Raw genomic sequence first — 16,450 nt, 5'->3', positions numbered from 1 at the left:
CGGATTATTACCAATACTTTAATGTTTTATTGATTTTTACCATTGACAGTTAAAACAGAAGAATGCTCCGAACTTCCGTACTTATTTCTAGCGATACAGACATAGGTTCCAGAGTCCTGAGGTCCCGCAGATATAATGTTTAGAATGGACATATCGCTGTGGGTCGTTATCTCCCTCTTACCAGTCTCTTCTTTTAATTCACTTTCCTTAAATCGCCATTCAAAACTCAAAGGTGTGGCGCCTTGAATAACTGAACACAAAAATTTTGTGTTTCCTCCATTTGGAATGGTTTTTGGGAAACTAAAGTTTTGAATCTTTGGTTGCTTTTCTGAAATAAACATGTATTCATTTATTTACTTTCTACGCGACGATGCGAAACGAAAGTAGGCTTACCTGCATCGCAGCGTATCCCGACCGCGAAATAGACAACAATGAGATAATGTGGAAGCGCGAAAAGATGCATAATCCTACTTTATATATTTTACGACGACAGAATATAAAATAAAGAAACGAAAGTCGAGTCACCGAATCGAAAACCAACGAGGATAGATCTAGCAACAAACGGTTCGGAGGACGTCAACGCCAGCTATGGCGTCAAAAATAAGGCATTATGTGGGTTTCAACTTCAGTACGGAATCAAATGGAAACAGTAGCGCTACCCAGCGAAAATTGAGGAAAGCTTTTAGTTTAAGAAAGGGCGCCAAACACAAAGTGACTAAAACCAGGAACAAGAAAATGGACAAGTAACGCGTCAAAAACCAAGTGCCTAAGTACCTCGAACATGAACGACCACCATCTTCTTTAATGGTTGTTCGAGACCGTTTCGGGCTTCGCATAGATACTTTCCCGAGTGAGTGTCGCTAACAGATGTCACAGTATAACTACCGTTTAAAGATAATGGTTCAGTCTCGCCAAATTTGTCATCTAAAAGAATAATACAGCATGATTTCAAGTGCTCTAGGCACTCATAGAGCTTGTATTATGCATACCATTCACTTTAAACCATCTAACAGACGGTATAGGGAGCCCTGATGCACCACAAAATAAATGTAACCTTTCACCCGAGGTAACATCGACGTCAAATGGCTCATGAACCCACGTAGGCGGAGCTAAATTATAACGCACATTATTACCACTATGATAAAGCCAAAGGGTACGAATACGACGATACCTTCTACGATAAGACTAGCAACATGATGGGTGGAACCAAATTCGTTCGAAATATTACATGTATAATTGCCACTATCACTTGACGTGATAGAAGAGAATTTCAATACGGACAAACCCATATCTTCAAAGATATGTATGCCCATATTTTTAGTAGGCGAAAGATTTTCGTTATTTTTCAACCATTGGAAAGTTAGCGGCTTATCTCCTTTCAGAATGGAACAAGTAACCTTAACTTCTTCGTTTGGAGATGTTTTACTGGGGAAAACGAATGGCTGAATTTCGGGTGGAATCCCTAAGGAAACGAGGTATTTAGATTGTAAAACAAACAAGGTTTAGTAAAGTTGGGCTTACCCGCGGTGCACGAATCGCTCAAAAGAAATATTACGATGCCAGAAACAACGCAAAAAGCAGAATTCATACTGTTAAGAATATGATGAGGAAAATAGCCCTTAGTGAATAAATCACTACTTCAATAATACCGACTGAAATCGAACTAAAACAATACAATTTGAAAGAGTGGAACATAACGTCCGGGCGAAAAACGCAACGATGGCGGACTAAGCAATTTTGTCGCCCAATATTGGACCCACTAGTGCTCCCTGGTGTCGAAATTACCAAGCACACGGACGGCGGGAAAATATATTGCGGAAAACGCTTTTTCGACAATAATGCGAAAGGATGTTCTACAAAAACATTTAATGAGGTGTCCGGAAGCCGAAAACAATACGGCCCACACGTACCGTGAACAGTAAGAGAGATGACTTTTGAAATGCCCGTCCCAATTCCATTCGTGGATCGGCATTCGTAACGAGCTTCATCCGACTCCTTTGCCGAAGCAACCAAGTACGTTCCGTTCGACGAAACTTGGTGGTTACCAGATGAATCTACAAGTTCAGCAACAAGAAGTGTTATAATTAATTTAAAACCAAAGTGATGCGAACATTCATACCGGAAATCCTAAACCAAGACGTTGTCGGTTTAGGAAGCCCAGAAGACTTGCATTCTAGTACGGCATCATGCCCAAGGAGGATACTCATGTCAGTTGGTTCGAACGTCCATAAGGGCGGCGCTGAATGAAGGGGGTAATGCGTGATTATAGAATGTCTACAAGATCAGTGGGTCAAGTACCTTCCACGGTCAACTGTGCCGTATGACGCGCAGATCCGTCATTATTGGACACGATACAGGTATAATTAGCAGAATCACTGGGAGAAACTTTGATAATTTTCAACAGAGACAATCTCTCCTGTAAAATCACTACTTCAAGTTGTTTATCATCCGCATCTATATTCTTTCCGTTTTTCTGCCATTGAAATGTGAACGGTGGATCGCCTTGAGTAGCGGTGCAAACTGTGGTGGTTTCTTTGTTAGAAACTATGTTCTTAGAAAACTGAAAGGGCTGAATTACAGGTGGATTGCCTAATGAAGAAGGTCCAAATAAAGTTGATATATAGCATTAACGAATCAGCGGACGAAGTTTGGCTTACCCGCATAGCAGAAACTATTGCGTGTTACAACTATACAAGTCACATAAACGAAATAATCAACGTAAATCATATTTAAACTGAAACTGAGAAAATATTAACTGTAAAACTGGGCCTACTGATGAATCGTCTTCACTGAAAGCATACCAACTTCGCAAGAAAAATGGCGATAGGACTGGCACACTGCGAAGACAACAAAAAACCTAAAAATGTTGGAAAACGCGAAAGTAGCGCTGTCTAGCGAATAAAACTACAAACTAGCACCACTATTATCTGTTTTGGCGCGAAAAATGTACCATGGAAGTCAATGCCAGGATATATGGCTCAGAAGAGAAGTTGACTGGATACCGAGGAAAAGTCTAAACTAAACACCACGGCCTCATATTGAGGGTAGATATGTTCTCACCATGAACTGAAACCCGAATAGTCTTTTGTATTCCGCTGCCAAGTCCATTCTTGGACTCGCATCTATAATCCCCTACGTCCGATTCCTGAACCGAGGTTAAAAAGTACGTCCCATTCTTTGACAATTGGATCGGGTTGTTGGCCATCGTGTCACCTGCATTGATAATAGATTGAATGATGCGACACCCACAACGAGCTACTCAAGAAAGAATATTACCGGTATTTTTAAACCAGCGCGTCACTGGTTTTGGTAACGCGGTAGCTTCGCATACTAAAAGAAGGCTTTGTCCTAAAAGTACGCTCTGGTCACTAGGCTCAACTGTCCACAGAGGTGGAGCTATATGGAAAACCATAATAAATCTATGAACTGGAAGAGGTAGACTATAAAGCTAACCTTCGACAATAAGAGGAGCCGTGTGATGACTCGTACCAAATTGGTTTGAAACAAAACAAGTATAATTAGCGGAATCGCTCGAACCAACTGATACAATTTTTAAGACAGATAAACTCATTTCGTCCAAAACAGCTATTTCCACTTTGTTTTTGTCTGTTTTAATTTCTTGACTATCTTTTTGCCAGCGAAAGGAAAACGGTCGGCTCCCTTCGGTTACAGTGCAAATGGCTTTAGTTTCCATATTCAACTTGATGTTTTTGGGAAATAGAAACGGTTGGATGAGGGGCACAATTCCTATTGAAATTACACTATTTAACGAAACACTTAGAGATGGAAACGCAGAATTTGGCTTACCAGCACTGCTCATCGCCGCACTGAATATAATGAGGACAAAAGATAAAAGGCTTACCCCACACGCGTTACTAATATTACTCATATTATTCTTAAATATGGTGAAATAATTCAAATATTGCGTATTCCAACACTACTTAAATCTGAACAAAACGAAACCGTAGCAATAAAGTCCAAATCAACGCCAACAGAAAGGAACCCTTGTCAAACATGGCGAATCCATGAACAACGATTTTGAGAACTAGGAATGGACACAAATCTAGCGAAAATAGCGCAACCTGCCGAGACATTTCCAAACAAAACTCAACAGATCCACAATTTACCATTTGGCGCGAAATCTGAAGTGGTCCAGACCGTTCACTCACCGACATTAAGCAAACTCACAACGGAGTCCGAAAGGAAAAAAGTAACTCACCCTTGACGTTCAACGCGACGGATTTCTTCAAAGGTAATCCAATTCCGTTACTTGATTCGCACACGTACATTCCTTGGTCCGTTTCCGAGACGGCGTGAAAATACAGCGTCCCGTTCGTAGACCTTGGTATGGGTTCCTTCCATTCAGAAGCCTTGTGCCAATTGACGGTTGGTTTTGGTAGACCAGACGCGGCGCAACTTAGCGAAACACTTTCTCCTAATATAACGTCTTGGTCCATAGGTTCTACTACCCATTTCGGTGTGGCTAATGAAAATAAACACTATACATTAACAATTAAGTTTAAAAGACTGACTTGCAATAAAAGACATACCTTCGACAATTAGTTGGGCCGAGTGTCGTGCCGAACCAAATGAGTTACTAACTTCGCAACTAAAGTTCCCCGAATCATCAGACGACAATTTTTTTATTTTCAAAGCTGACAGATTCAAATCTTCTAAAAAAGAGATTTCATATTTTTCGTTATCTAATTTCAAAGTCTCGCCGTTTCTTTTCCACGTGAAAGTTAGAGGGGGGTCGCCTTCGGTCACGGTGCACAGGGCTTTCCATTCTTTATTTCCAGTCATTTTTTTAGGGAACGAAAACGGTTGTATTTCTGGTGGGGTACCTGTATTTAAAATCATTTTACAATGGTATTCGGCAATAAAATAAAATAAAATGTCATGAATAAGGGTTAGGACTTACCAGCGTAACATTGGGCGATGCTCAAACTCAACAATAAATACGCTAAAATACTAAACAAATTCGAGTTCATTATTACGGCGAAGTCTAAAAGTTAACATTTGCAGCTAATTTCAATAAAATTACGGAGATCAGACGAGAAAAGAGAGAAACGCTTTCTTGGAAAGAACCCACAGAATAAAATGGCGCTTGGAAACCATCGCAAAAAACAGCTAAAAAATACACCGTGATATTTGACTGAGGTAGCGCTACCTAGTGCAAACTACTATGAACTAATATTAGTGGCGCAAATAAGTTTAGGCGCGAGAAATAAAATGACTAAAAGTAGGAACCACCGAAGTTGTGATCGTTGACACTAATGATCTCACCGCGGACTGTAATGGTAATGATTTTTCGAATTGGCGATCCAATTTGGTTCGTCGCTTCACAAACGTATTGGCCTTCGTCGGTTTCCGCGACAGAAGAAATGATCAAATGACCGGTGACTGTCGTCAACTGGGAACTGGCTGTTACATCATCGCCTAAAAAACGAAGTCAGGAAACATTTACCAGAATTTTTAAGCAATTCCGAGAAACACGAACCGAAAACCTTCTTCCAGGTGACTGAGGGTTTGGGGAACCCCGAAGCCGTGCAGTTCATGGAAACTGTCAGCCCCAACAAGACATCCCGGTCTAGTGGTTCCACAACCCATACAGGGGCCGCTGTTCGTATGCAGATTATCATTAAGAGTCCAAAAAATCAGAAAACCATGCTCTACTGGATTGCCATACCTTGAACTACAAGTTCCGCCGTGTATCTAGCAGTACCGAAGTCGTTGCGTACGACACAAGAAAAACTACCCGAGTCATTTGTTTCGGCCGATAAAATTTTCAATACCGACATACTAGCACCTTCCACATTGATAATTTCAACTTTATTTGGTACTTCTCTCAATATTTTTGATTCTTTTTCCCAATGAAAATTCAAAGGACGGTCCCCGTCAATCGCGGCACAATAAGCTTTCCGTTCAGTGTCAGTAATATTCGTTGGAAAGACAAAAGGTTGGATTTTTGGTGGAGTTCCTTCAGTAAGAGTTTTACATTAGAAAAAGCAAAAAGGAAGTCGGAGTAATACCCGAACGAAAGATGTAGGCTTACCCGCATAGCTTTCAGTTAGGAGTAACGCGAGTACTTCAACAAAAATAGCCACATATATTCCATTTTTAAAGAATTTTGATATCATAATTAAATTGAGTTCTTTTAGTTTAATATATAAAGTATTCGTAAATGAAACTGGATGGAAACAAATGAATCTCAACTACCAAGAATAGCGAGCAAACCTACGATGAATTGCACCGAAGAACATGGCGATGATGGCGGAAACTCACTAAACGCTTTTTGTCCTACTCAGAACACTAAAAATCGAGACACTAGTGTTACCTAGTGGTGTAATTTACAAACAAATACGCCAAAGAAATGCTTTGGCGCGAAATTTGGGAATTGTACAAAGCGCGGTTATTAGACGTTCTTCACGAATCCGCGAGCATACTCTTACCCCTGACAGACAAGGTGATGGTTTTCCGTAGAGGTTGACCTATGCCATTGTCGGAAACACAAACATACTGTCCTTCGTCCTTTTCAGATACCGAACTGATTATCAGAATAGGACTATCAGTTGCCTCATGGTAAGAAGTTGGAATCTTCGACAATGTCTCGGCTATTATGTAAGACACGTATATTAGTAAAGCAAAAGTCAGCACTTCTACGCATTGATCGAACCTGTGGGCAAACTCCAAATCGTTCGGGGCTTTGGAAGTCCGGTTGCAGAACAGTTTAAATGCACGCTCTGCCCTAACATAACATCCTGGTCCACGGGTTCTTGAAGCCAAGAAGGGGGTGACTCAACAATAAGCGGGGCTGTCTGACGCGATGAACCGAAATCGTTACTAACCAAGCACGTATAGTTTCCTGAATCGGTTGAAGAAGCCGAAAGTATCTTTAAAATTGACAGACTTGCACCTTCGACCTCGACACTCTTTAGTTCTAGCTTATTAGTTATTGGGCTAAGATGTTTTCCGTCCTTTTCCCACATAATTTTAAAAGGCGGGTCACCACTAACTACAGTACAAAAAGCTTTTCGCTCAGTATTAGCTTTTACATTACTCATACTTGGGAATGAGAAAGGTTGAATTGCAGGAGGAATCCCTAAAAACATTCTGAGATTAAAACCAATAGAAAGAAACGAAATGTACTCAGCGCGTGCGAGGCTTACCTGCATTACACAACGCGAAGAAGCCAACCAACCAAAAGAAAAACGAGTTTTTAAACATTTCTAGCTTATGACGTTTTATCTTGTATCAGTGCTTATTCTACGATTTATTAGATACATATATAAGCAATTACTTGGACTGTTCTAATTTGCGAGAAATGGTGTTTTGGAAAATGTTTTAGGAGCATCTTAGTCCGTCGCGATTCGTACAGAGGAAAAATGGCGTCTTTCTGAAGCGAGTGTTTACCATGGTTATTTCACATTCTGGTTATTTAGATTACGGAAACACAGGCGGTACCTAGTGGAGAAAGTTTTAAACATATCCCAGCTACGAATTTAGCGGGAAAGTTGAGTTGTAGGACAGCAAATCCGACATTCACCGAAATATAGCCATTGGAAAAGCATCAAAAGTTATTCAACAACCTCAGACGTTCTTACCCCTAACAGACAAGTTGATGGTCTTTCGAAGAGGTTGTCCAATGCCGTTGTCAGCAATGCACATATACTGCCCTTCGTCTTTTTCGGAAACCGAACTTATGACCAGAATTGGGCTCTCGGTTATGTCAGAAGATGGAATCTTAGGCAACAAAACCCCTGTTATACAAACCGAGTTAGTTGAAAGGAATCATGGCAGGATTTATAAATTGATTTCGTCTGACCTGTTGGCCGTGTCCAATACGTGCGCGGCTTTGGAAGACCCGTCGCGGAGCAATTCAAACTAACGCTCTGCCCCAACATAAAGTTCTGGTCCGTTGGTTCTGCAAGCCACGTCGCGGGTGCCTCTACCATCAATGATGCGGTTTGTCGCGAAGACCCAAAGTCATTCTTAACTACGCACGAATAACTCCCTGAATCGGATGAAGAGGCTGACAAAATCTTCAAGATTGAAAGACTGGCACCTTCTACTAGCATAATCTCTAGCTTGTTGGATATGGGACTTAGTTTCTTGCCGTCTTTCTCCCAAATGAACGTGAATGGGGGATCACCACCGACGGCTGTGCAGACTGCTTTTCTTTCACTATTAACTGTCAAATTATTTGCACTAGGGAACGATAAGAGTTGAATTGTTGGTGGAACTCCTAGAATGGTATTCAATTAGACAGACTAAAAAGGAACGAAACGCTAACGAGGCTTACCCGCATTACACATAGCGCCTAGAAGTGCAACTAGACTAAGGAAATACCCGTTATGGAGCATGATTGAAATTAATTAGAATAAATTCTAAATAGTATAGTATTAATTTAAAAACTTGAAATGGCGTTACAAATTTCGACAGTACTATGTCGACCACTGAAATGCATGTCACGAGGACGTGTTTCCCACAGAGGTGCAATGGCGTCTCAGTGGAAAGAAACAAATGTCCAATATATTTTCATCCTAAATGTTAGTTTATGGAAACGCAGGCGGTATCTGGTGCCGAAAATTTCAAACATGTTCAATTACATGAAGAGCAGCGGGAAAGTTAAGTTGGTAGACAGGAGCAAAATCTCGTATTTATAAGTACCAGATACATAAATGGAAGTGCTTGGCAACAACTAAGGCCCATTTCTCACTCTAAATGAGAGTGACGCTTTTTCGTAGACCACAGACACTCGAACTAACATTCACACCTAGTTCTGAAGGCTCAGTTTTCCATCCACACAGTCGGAAACCAATAACTAAATCGGAACTACGTCAACTTAAAATACAGAAAAGAGTCGCGCATCTTACATCTATCTCATAATAATAAAAAATATCCGCTTATGATATCTCTAAAATTTGTACAGAGTTCGGACATTTGCTCTGGTGTAAAGGCTCGTTGAATTAAATGTTCCGCCAACACGGTTATGGCGCGAATTTAAACGGGGTAGCAATCAAAACACTTACTCCGAACTGTCAGAGTGATAGTTTTCCGAATGCTTGCACCGATCCCGTTACCGGATTCACACTCGTACTTCCCTTCGTCCTTCTCACCGACCGATTCTATCACCAGTTGACCTTTGGACGACGAAGATTCTTGCTTTGATTCTATTTCACCTATTCGAAGGAAGTTCATTAGTTTTATCTCATGAGATCAATTTATATAAGTAGATAAATCTAACCATTGTAGCGACGCCAAGTAGTCGTCGGCTTGGGCAACCCTGAAGCTGTACAATTCAGAGATACCCTTTGACCCAGCATCACATCCTGGTCCGTAGGTTCCACATGCCACGTTGGTGCGGCTAAAAAGTAACTATCATTATAGAGCTGCTGTTGCAATGTGAAAATCAAAGTATTCACATTCAACTATTAACTGAGCCGTGTATCGGTCAGAGCCGAAAGCATTGCTTGCAATACACGTGTAATTGGCAGAATCTTTAGATGAAGCCGAGATTATGGTTAAAGCCGATAATCTGATAATATCAAAATCAGCAATTTCTATTTTCCCATTTTCGGAAATCAATTTTACCCCATCTTTCAGCCATTCAAACTTTAGGGGTTTATCACCCCTGGTGGCTGTACAAACTGCCTTACGCTCGTTATCTGTTTCAATATTTTTAGGGAAACTGAAAGGTTGAATTGTGGGTGGAACACCTAGAAAATAAATATAATTAATAAAAGTCAAATCACGAATATGGAAATATTTATAAAACAAATTGCGTTGGGCTTACCCGCAAAACCTAAATGTCCAAAGGAGAAGATGACCAAACACAGGAGCGCGGATTTCATTGGAACGAGCGAATATATTACTATACTCGCTTTAAAATGTGAACTCATTCCTCGTAGAGTTTAATATTCTAATGATACAGTCTTTAATTACCAATAGATTCCTCTAGAATAGTGCCAAAAAGAACGAGGTTTTAGGACACTGATCCGACGCCCCGAATCGACAAAGACCAAATCCGTAAACATGGCGAAACGAGACGACAGAAACATTAAGTTGAAGAAAGAACGAAATACGGAGGCACTAGTGGTACCTAGTGGCGTAAATCAACATTAAAGTGGAACTGGACTAACTTCCAGCTTTGGCGGGAAAAAGAAACCGGGACCAAACTTAAGGAGGCACTCTCGAATGAACGTTTAGTCACCAAATCTTTGGTGTCCTTCTTACCCCTGACAGACAAGGTGATTGTTTTCCGAAGAGGTTGTCCTATGCCGTTGTCGGAAACGCAAACATACTCTCCTTCGTCCTTTTCAGAAACCGAACTGATTAATAGAACGGAACTATCGATTGCTTCAGATTCCGAAGTTGGAAGTTTTGACAATGCCCCAGCTATTATATAACATGCCATAGTTAGTAAGGAAAAAAGAGATGATTTATACAGATTTATGGTACCCGTGGGCATGCTCCAAAACGTCCGTGGTATCGGAAGTCCGGTGGCAGAGCAGTTTAAATGCACACTCTGCCCTAACATTACATCCTGGTCCACGGGTTCTTGGAGCCACGAAGGGGGTGACTCAACAATGAGCTGGGCTATCTGCCGCGATGAACCGAAATCGTTGCTGGCTAAGCAAGTATAGTTTCCCGAATCGGTTGAAGTAGCCGACAATATCTTTAAGACTGACAGACTGGCGCTTTCCACGTACACCATTTCCAGCTTATTCTGGACTGGGATTAGTGGTTTTCCGTCTTTTTCCCACAGAAATTGAAAAGGTGGATCACCACTGACAACAGTACAAAATGCTTTTCGTTCAGTATTTGCTTTTACGTTATTTGTACTTAGAAACGAGAAAGGCTGAATTGCTGGAGGAGTTCCTAAAATTATCCGAGGATTAAACTCAATCGAAATATATGGAAAAACGCAGGATGCTTGCAAGGCTTACCTGCATTACACAGCACACCAAGCAGGCCAACCAAAACAAAGAAAATGGAGGTTTCATACATTTCTAGCCAGAACGGTTAATCATATTACCTATTACTTTTCGTACAATTTACGTAGGTCATCACATTTACTTAACGAATTCTATTTCACGAAATAAAGTTACGTTGATAAATATTATAGAAACACTTTGGCCCGTGGGTACGTAGAAGAATAATGGATTCTTTCTTAAACGGGCGTTTTATATGGCTATTTTGACTTCTGGATATGAAGATTATGGAAACACAGGCGGTACCTGGTGGAGGAAGTTAAAAACAGGTCCCAGCTACGAATTTAGCGGGAAAGTTGAGTTGGAAGACGCCGCTCACAGAAGTATTGGAAACCGTAGTCAACCATAGTTCAAGCATCGAAGGTGATTCAAAAGTTATACACTCTCTTACCCCTAACAGACAAGTTGATGGTCTTTCGGAGTTGTTGCCCTATGCCGTTGTCGGCCACGCACATATACTGCCCTTCGTCTTGTTCGGAAACCGAACTGATGACCAGAACTGGGGTCTCAGTTAGGTCTGAAGATGGAATCTTGGGCATCGAAACGCCTATTACACAACATGAGTTATCTATACGGATCTGTGAAGTTTAACAAAATTATTTCATCTGACCTGTTGGTCGAGTCCAAAACGTACGCGGCTTCGGTAGTCCCGTTGCGGAACAATTCAAACTAACGCTCTGCCCCAACATAAAATTCTGGTCAGATGGTTCCGTAAGCCACGAGGGAGGTGATTCTACCATCAGTGGTACGGTTTGTCGCGAAGAACCAAAGTTATTTTTAACTACGCACGAATAACTCCCTGAATCGGATGAAGAGGCTGACAAAATCTTCAAGATTGAAAGACTGGCACCTTCTACTAGCATAATCTCTAGCTTGTTGGATATGGGACTTAGTTTCTTGCCGTCTTTTTCCCAAATGAACGTGAATGGGGGATCACCGCTGATAACGGTGCAAACTGCTTTTCTTTCACTATTAACCGTAAAGTTATTTGCACTGGGAAACGAGAACGGTTGAATTGTGGGTGGAACTCCTAGAAATGCATTGAATCAGCCAACTAAGATTCCAAAAGAAGTAACATTCTAACGAGGCTTACCCGCATTACACAGGAATACTGCTAGGGCAAAGAAAAGCACTTTTTTAAGCATGTTTGGAGTTAACGTTTCTATTCCAGCTGGAGTACCATTATTTGTTATATATTTATAATCTTACAATAGTATTGCCTTACAAATTACTGCTGTAATATCTAGAATACTGAGACTAAGAACATGTCGCGATGGACGCGATCTCCCAACAGATGTACAATGGCGTCTCAGTTAAAAGGAACAAATAACCATTCTAAACGTTGGTTTATGGAAACGCAGGCGGTATCTGGTGAGGAAAGTTTCAAACGTATTTAACTCCTTGAAGAGCAGCGGGAAAGTTAAGTTGGTGTACATGGACAACATAAGTGCCCAACAAAAATTACGATACTTTCTGAACTACGACAGATCGTATAGGTTCTCCAATCCCACAGACCAAGTCCATTAGTGAAACAACAGAACTGACAAGAGTGCCTAGCACTGAAGACCAGTTTTCCACAATGGATTCGCTTATTCACACAGAGCGCAACCCTCAAAGAAGAGGGAACTATATCCACTTAATGTCATAGTCGCAAAATCCAGACAATCGTAAAAAAATTGCGATTCGCGTATGATATTAGTATCAAAATGACGAAATGAAACACTATTTTTGTATGAACAGAAATACCCAGCTTGGTAGCGCGGCTGAGTGTAACTAAATATCACGCCAATATCGTTACGGTGCGAATTTAAATGGGGTAGCAATCGAGACACTTACTCCGAACTGTCAGAGTGATAGTTTTCCGAATGCTCGCACCGATTCCGTTACCGGATTCACACTCGTACTTCCCTTCGTCCTTCTCACCGACCGATTCTATCACCAGTTGACCTTTGGACGACAAAGATTCTTGCTTTGATTCTATTTCACCTATTCGAAGGAAGTTCATTAGTTTTATCTCATGAGATCTATTTATATAAGTAGATATATCTAACCATTGTAGCGACGCCAAGTAGTCGTCGGTTTGGGCAACCCTGAAGCTGTGCAATTCAGAGATACCCTTTGACCCAACATCACATCCTGGTCCGTGGGTTCCGCAAGCCACGTTGGAGCGGCTAAAAAATAACTTGTGTTACAGAGATGCTGCAATATGAAAATCGAGGTACTCACATTCAACTATTAACTGAGCCGTGTATTGGTCAGAACCAAAAGCGTTACTGGCAATACACGTATAATTTGCAGAATCTTTGGACGCAGCCGAGATTATTTTTAAAGCAGATAATCTCATAATCTCAAAATCAGCAATTTCTATTTTTCCTGTTTCGGAAACCAATTTTTTCCCATCTTTTAGCCATTCAAACTTTAATGGGTTATCACCACTAGTTGCAGTGCAAATAGCTTTACGCTCGTTATCAATTTTGATATTTTTGGGAAAACTGAACGGTTGAATTGTGGGAGGAACACCTTCAAAATACATATAATCGAAGTCAAATCATGAAAATCAAAATATGAAATGAGAAAACAAATTGAGTAGTGCTTACCCGCAGAGCTTAGATGTCCAAGGGAGAAGATGACGACACTCAAGAGCGCGAATTTCATTTTGATACACGAATAATGTACTATGGTCGCTTTAAAATTTAAACTCATTCTTTACACAATTAAATATTCCGAAGATACAAACTTAAATTACAAATAATTTTATCCAGAAAGGGGGCAAACCAACGAAATTTTCGGACACGGACCCGACGCCCCGAGACGACAAAGACCAAATCCGTAAACATGGCGAAACGAGACGACAGAAGCATGAAGTTGAAGAAAGAACGAAATACGGAGGCACTAGTGGTACCTAGTGGCGTAAATCAACATTAAACTGGAATTGAATCAACTTCCAGCTTTGGCGGGAAAAAGAAACCAGAATCAAACTGAACTCGGGCAAACTCATTCCAACTGGCACCCTCGAATTGAGCTAGCCTATACTATCGAATCTATTGCCTAACTTTCTTACCCCTGACAGTCAAGGTGATTGTTTTCCTAAGAGGTTGTCCTATGCCGTTGTCGGCAACGCAAACATATTCTCCTTCGTCCTTTTCAGAAACCGAACTGATAAGCAGAACGGAACTATCGGTTGATTCGAGTTCCGAAGTTGGATTCTTTGACAATGTACCAGCTATTAATTAAGATATGCAGTTAGTAAGGATCAAACAAATGATTTCTACACATTTATGGAACCTGTAGGCGAACTCCAAAACGTGCGTGGCTTCGGAAGTCCGGTTGCAGAGCAGTTTAAATGCACGCTCTGCCCTAACATTACATCCTGGTCCACGGGTTCATGAGCCCACGAAGGGGGTGACTCAACAATTAGTGGCGCTGTCTGACGAGATGAACCGAAGTCATTGCTAACTGTGCAAGTATAGTTTCCCGAATCGGTTGATGAGGCCAACAATATCTTTAAAATTGACAGACTAGCACCTTCGACATACATCAGTTCTAACTTATTCGGCACTGGGCTAAGTTGTTTTCCATCTTTTTCCCACAGAAATTTAAAAGGTGGGTCGCCACTGACAACGGTACAAAAAGCTTTTCTTTCAGAATTCACTTTTACGTTATTTGTACTTGGAAACGAGAAAGGTTGAATTGCTGGAGGTATTCCTAAAATTATTCAGGGATTAAATCCAATCGTAACAAATGGAAATGCACTGGGCACCTGCGAGGCTTACCTGCATTACACAACGCGCCGAAAAGGCAAGACAAACCAAAGAAAAACGTTTTTATATACATTTCGAACCACAAGTTTTATCGCATGTCGAGTATTATAATACGATGTATTTAGATTTATGCAATCGCTTAAAATATACTTTATCTCACGAGAAAAAGTTATGCTGGAAAATGCTTCAGGACCTTTCAGCCGAATCTACCCTTGGCGATTCACATAGAGGAATAATGGCGACTTTTTCAAACGGAGGTTTGCGATGTATATTTTGCCAGCTGAATATAAAGATTATAGAAACACAGGCGGTACCTAGTGGAGAAAGTTAAAAACTCGTCCAAGCTACGAAATTAGCGGGAAAGTTGAGTTGGAAGAAGACAAATCCTTTCGAAGTATAACAACCACAGCCATTGGACAAGCATCGATGATGACTTAACATCGTCAGGAGTTCTTACCCCTAACAGACAAGCTGATGGTCTTCCGAAGAGGTTGTCCTATGCCGTTGTCGGCCACGCACATATACTGCCCTTCGTCTAGTTCGGAAACCGAACTGATGATCAGAACGGGGCTCTCTGTTTGATCCGAAGATGTAATCTTAAGCATGGAAACCCCTATTATAGAAACTGAGTTAGCTGAGAGGAAACATAGCAAGTCCTATAAAGTAATTTGTCTGACCTGTTGGTCGAGTCCAAAACATACGCGGTTTCGGAAGGCCCGTCGCGGAACAATTCACATTAACGCTCTGCCCCAACATAAAGTTCTGGTCAGATGGTTCCGCAAGCCACGTGGGAGGTGATTCTACCATCAGTGGTGCGGTTTGTCGCGAAGAACCAAAGTCATTCTTAACTACGCACGAATAACTCCCCGAATCGGATGATGAGGCTGACAAAATTTTCAAAACGGAGAGACTGACTTCTTTTATTTGCCTAATCTCCAGCTTATTGGATATGGGACTTAGTTTCTTGCCGTCTTTTTCCCAAATGAACGTGAATGGGGGATCACCACCGATAACGGTGCAGACTGCTTTTCTTTCACTGTTAATTGTCAAATTATTTGCGCTGGGAAACGAGAACGGTTGAATTGTGGGTGGAACTCCTAGAAATCCATTGAATCAGCCAATTAGAGATTCCAAAAGAAGTGACATTCTAACGAGGCTTACCCGCATTACACATCGGAACGAGGAATGCCACTATGCAGCCCAAGAATATCGCGTTTCCAAACATGATTCAAATTAATTAATTTATATTCTAGCTAGAGCACCATTTTTTATCTATATTTAAAGTGTTGTCCTACTAATTACAGGTGTAATATCTTGAATATTGGGACTACAGAACATACTGAGAAGATGTGGTTCCATCGGAAGTGCAATGGCGTCTCAGTAAAAAGGAACAAATGTCCAATATCTTTTCATCCTAAATGTTAGTTTATGGAAACGCAGGCGGTATCTGGTGAGAAAAGTTTCAAAAATGCTCATTTCCAAAAAGAGCAGCGGGAAAGTTAAGTTGGTAGACTGCGACTCTGACTCGTAAAAGTACCAGACACATAAATGGAAGTGCTTGACAACAGCTATGGTATTTCTTCAACGCAAAGAAGAGAGATTGTGACAGTTTTTCGAAGACCGGGTCAATTCCATTAGCGGAAAACTACGAACTATGTTATCATGGGTGCGCTTATCCATATAACACCGAAACTC

General features: G+C 41.0%; 6 protein-coding genes across 17 annotated transcripts in view; all 6 read right to left on the bottom strand.

The window, feature by feature from the left end:
* LOC149935027 (cell adhesion molecule Dscam1-like) overlaps window positions 1-16,450 on the bottom strand; it is a 28,128-nt gene that overhangs the window by 4,776 nt on the left and 6,902 nt on the right. The window contains exons 1-4 of one of the 12 annotated variants that reach the window (XM_090154058.1): window positions 9,797-9,869; window positions 9,426-9,719; window positions 9,248-9,367; window positions 9,033-9,182 (exon numbers count right to left, since the gene is read on the bottom strand). The exons of 3 other annotated variants lie outside the window; for them this stretch is intronic. In XM_090154058.1, coding sequence (XP_090010184.1) covers window positions 9,033-9,182; window positions 9,248-9,367; window positions 9,426-9,719; window positions 9,797-9,854 — 622 coding nt within the window. In that variant the 5' untranslated portion in view covers window positions 9,855-9,869. Of the gene's footprint in view, window positions 1-40; window positions 700-774; window positions 925-989; window positions 1,110-1,171; window positions 1,463-1,521; window positions 1,604-1,910; window positions 2,055-2,119; window positions 2,240-2,298; window positions 2,590-2,657; window positions 2,816-3,060; window positions 3,214-3,276; window positions 3,397-3,453; window positions 3,748-3,807; window positions 3,836-4,219; window positions 4,484-4,550; window positions 4,845-4,921; window positions 5,093-7,604; window positions 7,761-7,825; window positions 8,246-8,302; window positions 8,331-9,032; window positions 9,183-9,247; window positions 9,368-9,425; window positions 9,720-9,796; window positions 9,870-12,830; window positions 12,981-13,045; window positions 13,166-13,220; window positions 13,354-16,450 lie in introns of those variants that run through there. 8 more of the 12 variants (XM_090154059.1, XM_090154063.1, XM_090154067.1 and 5 more) reach the window with 8 other exon arrangements.
* Window positions 5,237-5,642, bottom strand: LOC149935033 (cell adhesion molecule Dscam1-like). The gene is made up of 2 exons (XM_090154071.1): window positions 5,501-5,642; window positions 5,237-5,439 (listed from the first exon to the last, which is right to left on the bottom strand). Exons 1-2 carry the CDS (start codon window positions 5,640-5,642, stop codon window positions 5,237-5,239), a joined length of 345 nt encoding a protein of 114 aa, XP_090010197.1.
* Window positions 6,415-7,571, bottom strand: LOC149935032 (cell adhesion molecule Dscam2-like). Its single transcript, XM_090154069.1, has 2 exons — window positions 6,677-7,571; window positions 6,415-6,614 (listed from the first exon to the last, which is right to left on the bottom strand). Exons 1-2 carry the CDS (start codon window positions 7,173-7,175, stop codon window positions 6,427-6,429), a joined length of 687 nt encoding a protein of 228 aa, XP_090010195.1. The 5' UTR covers window positions 7,176-7,571; the 3' UTR covers window positions 6,415-6,426.
* LOC149935031 (cell adhesion molecule Dscam2-like) lies at window positions 10,983-12,595 on the bottom strand. The gene is made up of 3 exons (XM_090154070.1): window positions 12,088-12,595; window positions 11,605-12,024; window positions 10,983-11,541 (listed from the first exon to the last, which is right to left on the bottom strand). The coding sequence occupies exons 1-3, from the start codon at window positions 12,137-12,139 to the stop codon at window positions 11,363-11,365; spliced, it is 651 nt and encodes a 216-aa protein (XP_090010196.1). The 5' UTR covers window positions 12,140-12,595; the 3' UTR covers window positions 10,983-11,362.
* Window positions 13,598-15,232, bottom strand: LOC149935030 (cell adhesion molecule DSCAM-like). Its single transcript, XM_090153141.1, has 2 exons — window positions 14,280-15,232; window positions 13,598-14,217 (listed from the first exon to the last, which is right to left on the bottom strand). Exons 1-2 carry the CDS (start codon window positions 14,530-14,532, stop codon window positions 14,036-14,038), a joined length of 435 nt encoding a protein of 144 aa, XP_090009267.1. The 5' UTR covers window positions 14,533-15,232; the 3' UTR covers window positions 13,598-14,035.
* On the bottom strand, window positions 15,230-15,970 carry LOC149935029 (cell adhesion molecule Dscam2-like). Its single transcript, XM_090153140.1, has 2 exons — window positions 15,917-15,970; window positions 15,230-15,852 (listed from the first exon to the last, which is right to left on the bottom strand). Exons 1-2 carry the CDS (start codon window positions 15,927-15,929, stop codon window positions 15,386-15,388), a joined length of 480 nt encoding a protein of 159 aa, XP_090009266.1. The 5' UTR covers window positions 15,930-15,970; the 3' UTR covers window positions 15,230-15,385.

Source organism: Leiobunum rupestre, chromosome 7 (assembly GCF_980474605.1).
Source record: "Leiobunum rupestre chromosome 7, qqLeiRupe1.1.hap1, whole genome shotgun sequence".
Classification (NCBI taxonomy): domain Eukaryota; kingdom Metazoa; phylum Arthropoda; class Arachnida; order Opiliones; family Sclerosomatidae; genus Leiobunum; species Leiobunum rupestre.
Note: the sequence above shows the minus strand (reverse complement) of the source record. Positions and strands in the feature narration are given on the sequence as shown.

Coding starts and splice junctions, on each gene's coding strand:
- LOC149935033 (XM_090154071.1), bottom strand. CDS start 5,642: ATGATAATCTGCATACGAACAGCGGCCCCTGTATGGGTTGTGGAACCA. Junction 5,440..5,500: donor CACCTGGAAGAAGGTTTTCG/GTTCGTGTTTCT, acceptor TTCGTTTTTTAG/GCGATGATGTAACAGCCAGT.
- LOC149935032 (XM_090154069.1), bottom strand. CDS start 7,175: ATGCAGGTAAGCCTCGCACGCGCTGAGTACATTTCGTTTCTTTCTATT. Junction 6,615..6,676: donor GATTTGGAGTTTGCCCACAG/GTTCGATCAATG, acceptor CTTACATAATAG/CCGAGACATTGTCGAAGATT.
- LOC149935031 (XM_090154070.1), bottom strand. CDS start 12,139: ATGCTTAAAAAAGTGCTTTTCTTTGCCCTAGCAGTATTCCTGTGTAAT. Junction 12,025..12,087: donor AGTATTCCTGTGTAATGCGG/GTAAGCCTCGTT, acceptor ATGCATTTCTAG/GAGTTCCACCCACAATTCAA. Junction 11,542..11,604: donor GTTTTGGACTCGACCAACAG/GTCAGATGAAAT, acceptor GTTGTGTAATAG/GCGTTTCGATGCCCAAGATT.
- LOC149935030 (XM_090153141.1), bottom strand. CDS start 14,532: ATGTATGTCGAAGGTGCTAGTCTGTCAATTTTAAAGATATTGTTGGCC. Junction 14,218..14,279: donor GTTTTGGAGTTCGCCTACAG/GTTCCATAAATG, acceptor CTTAATTAATAG/CTGGTACATTGTCAAAGAAT.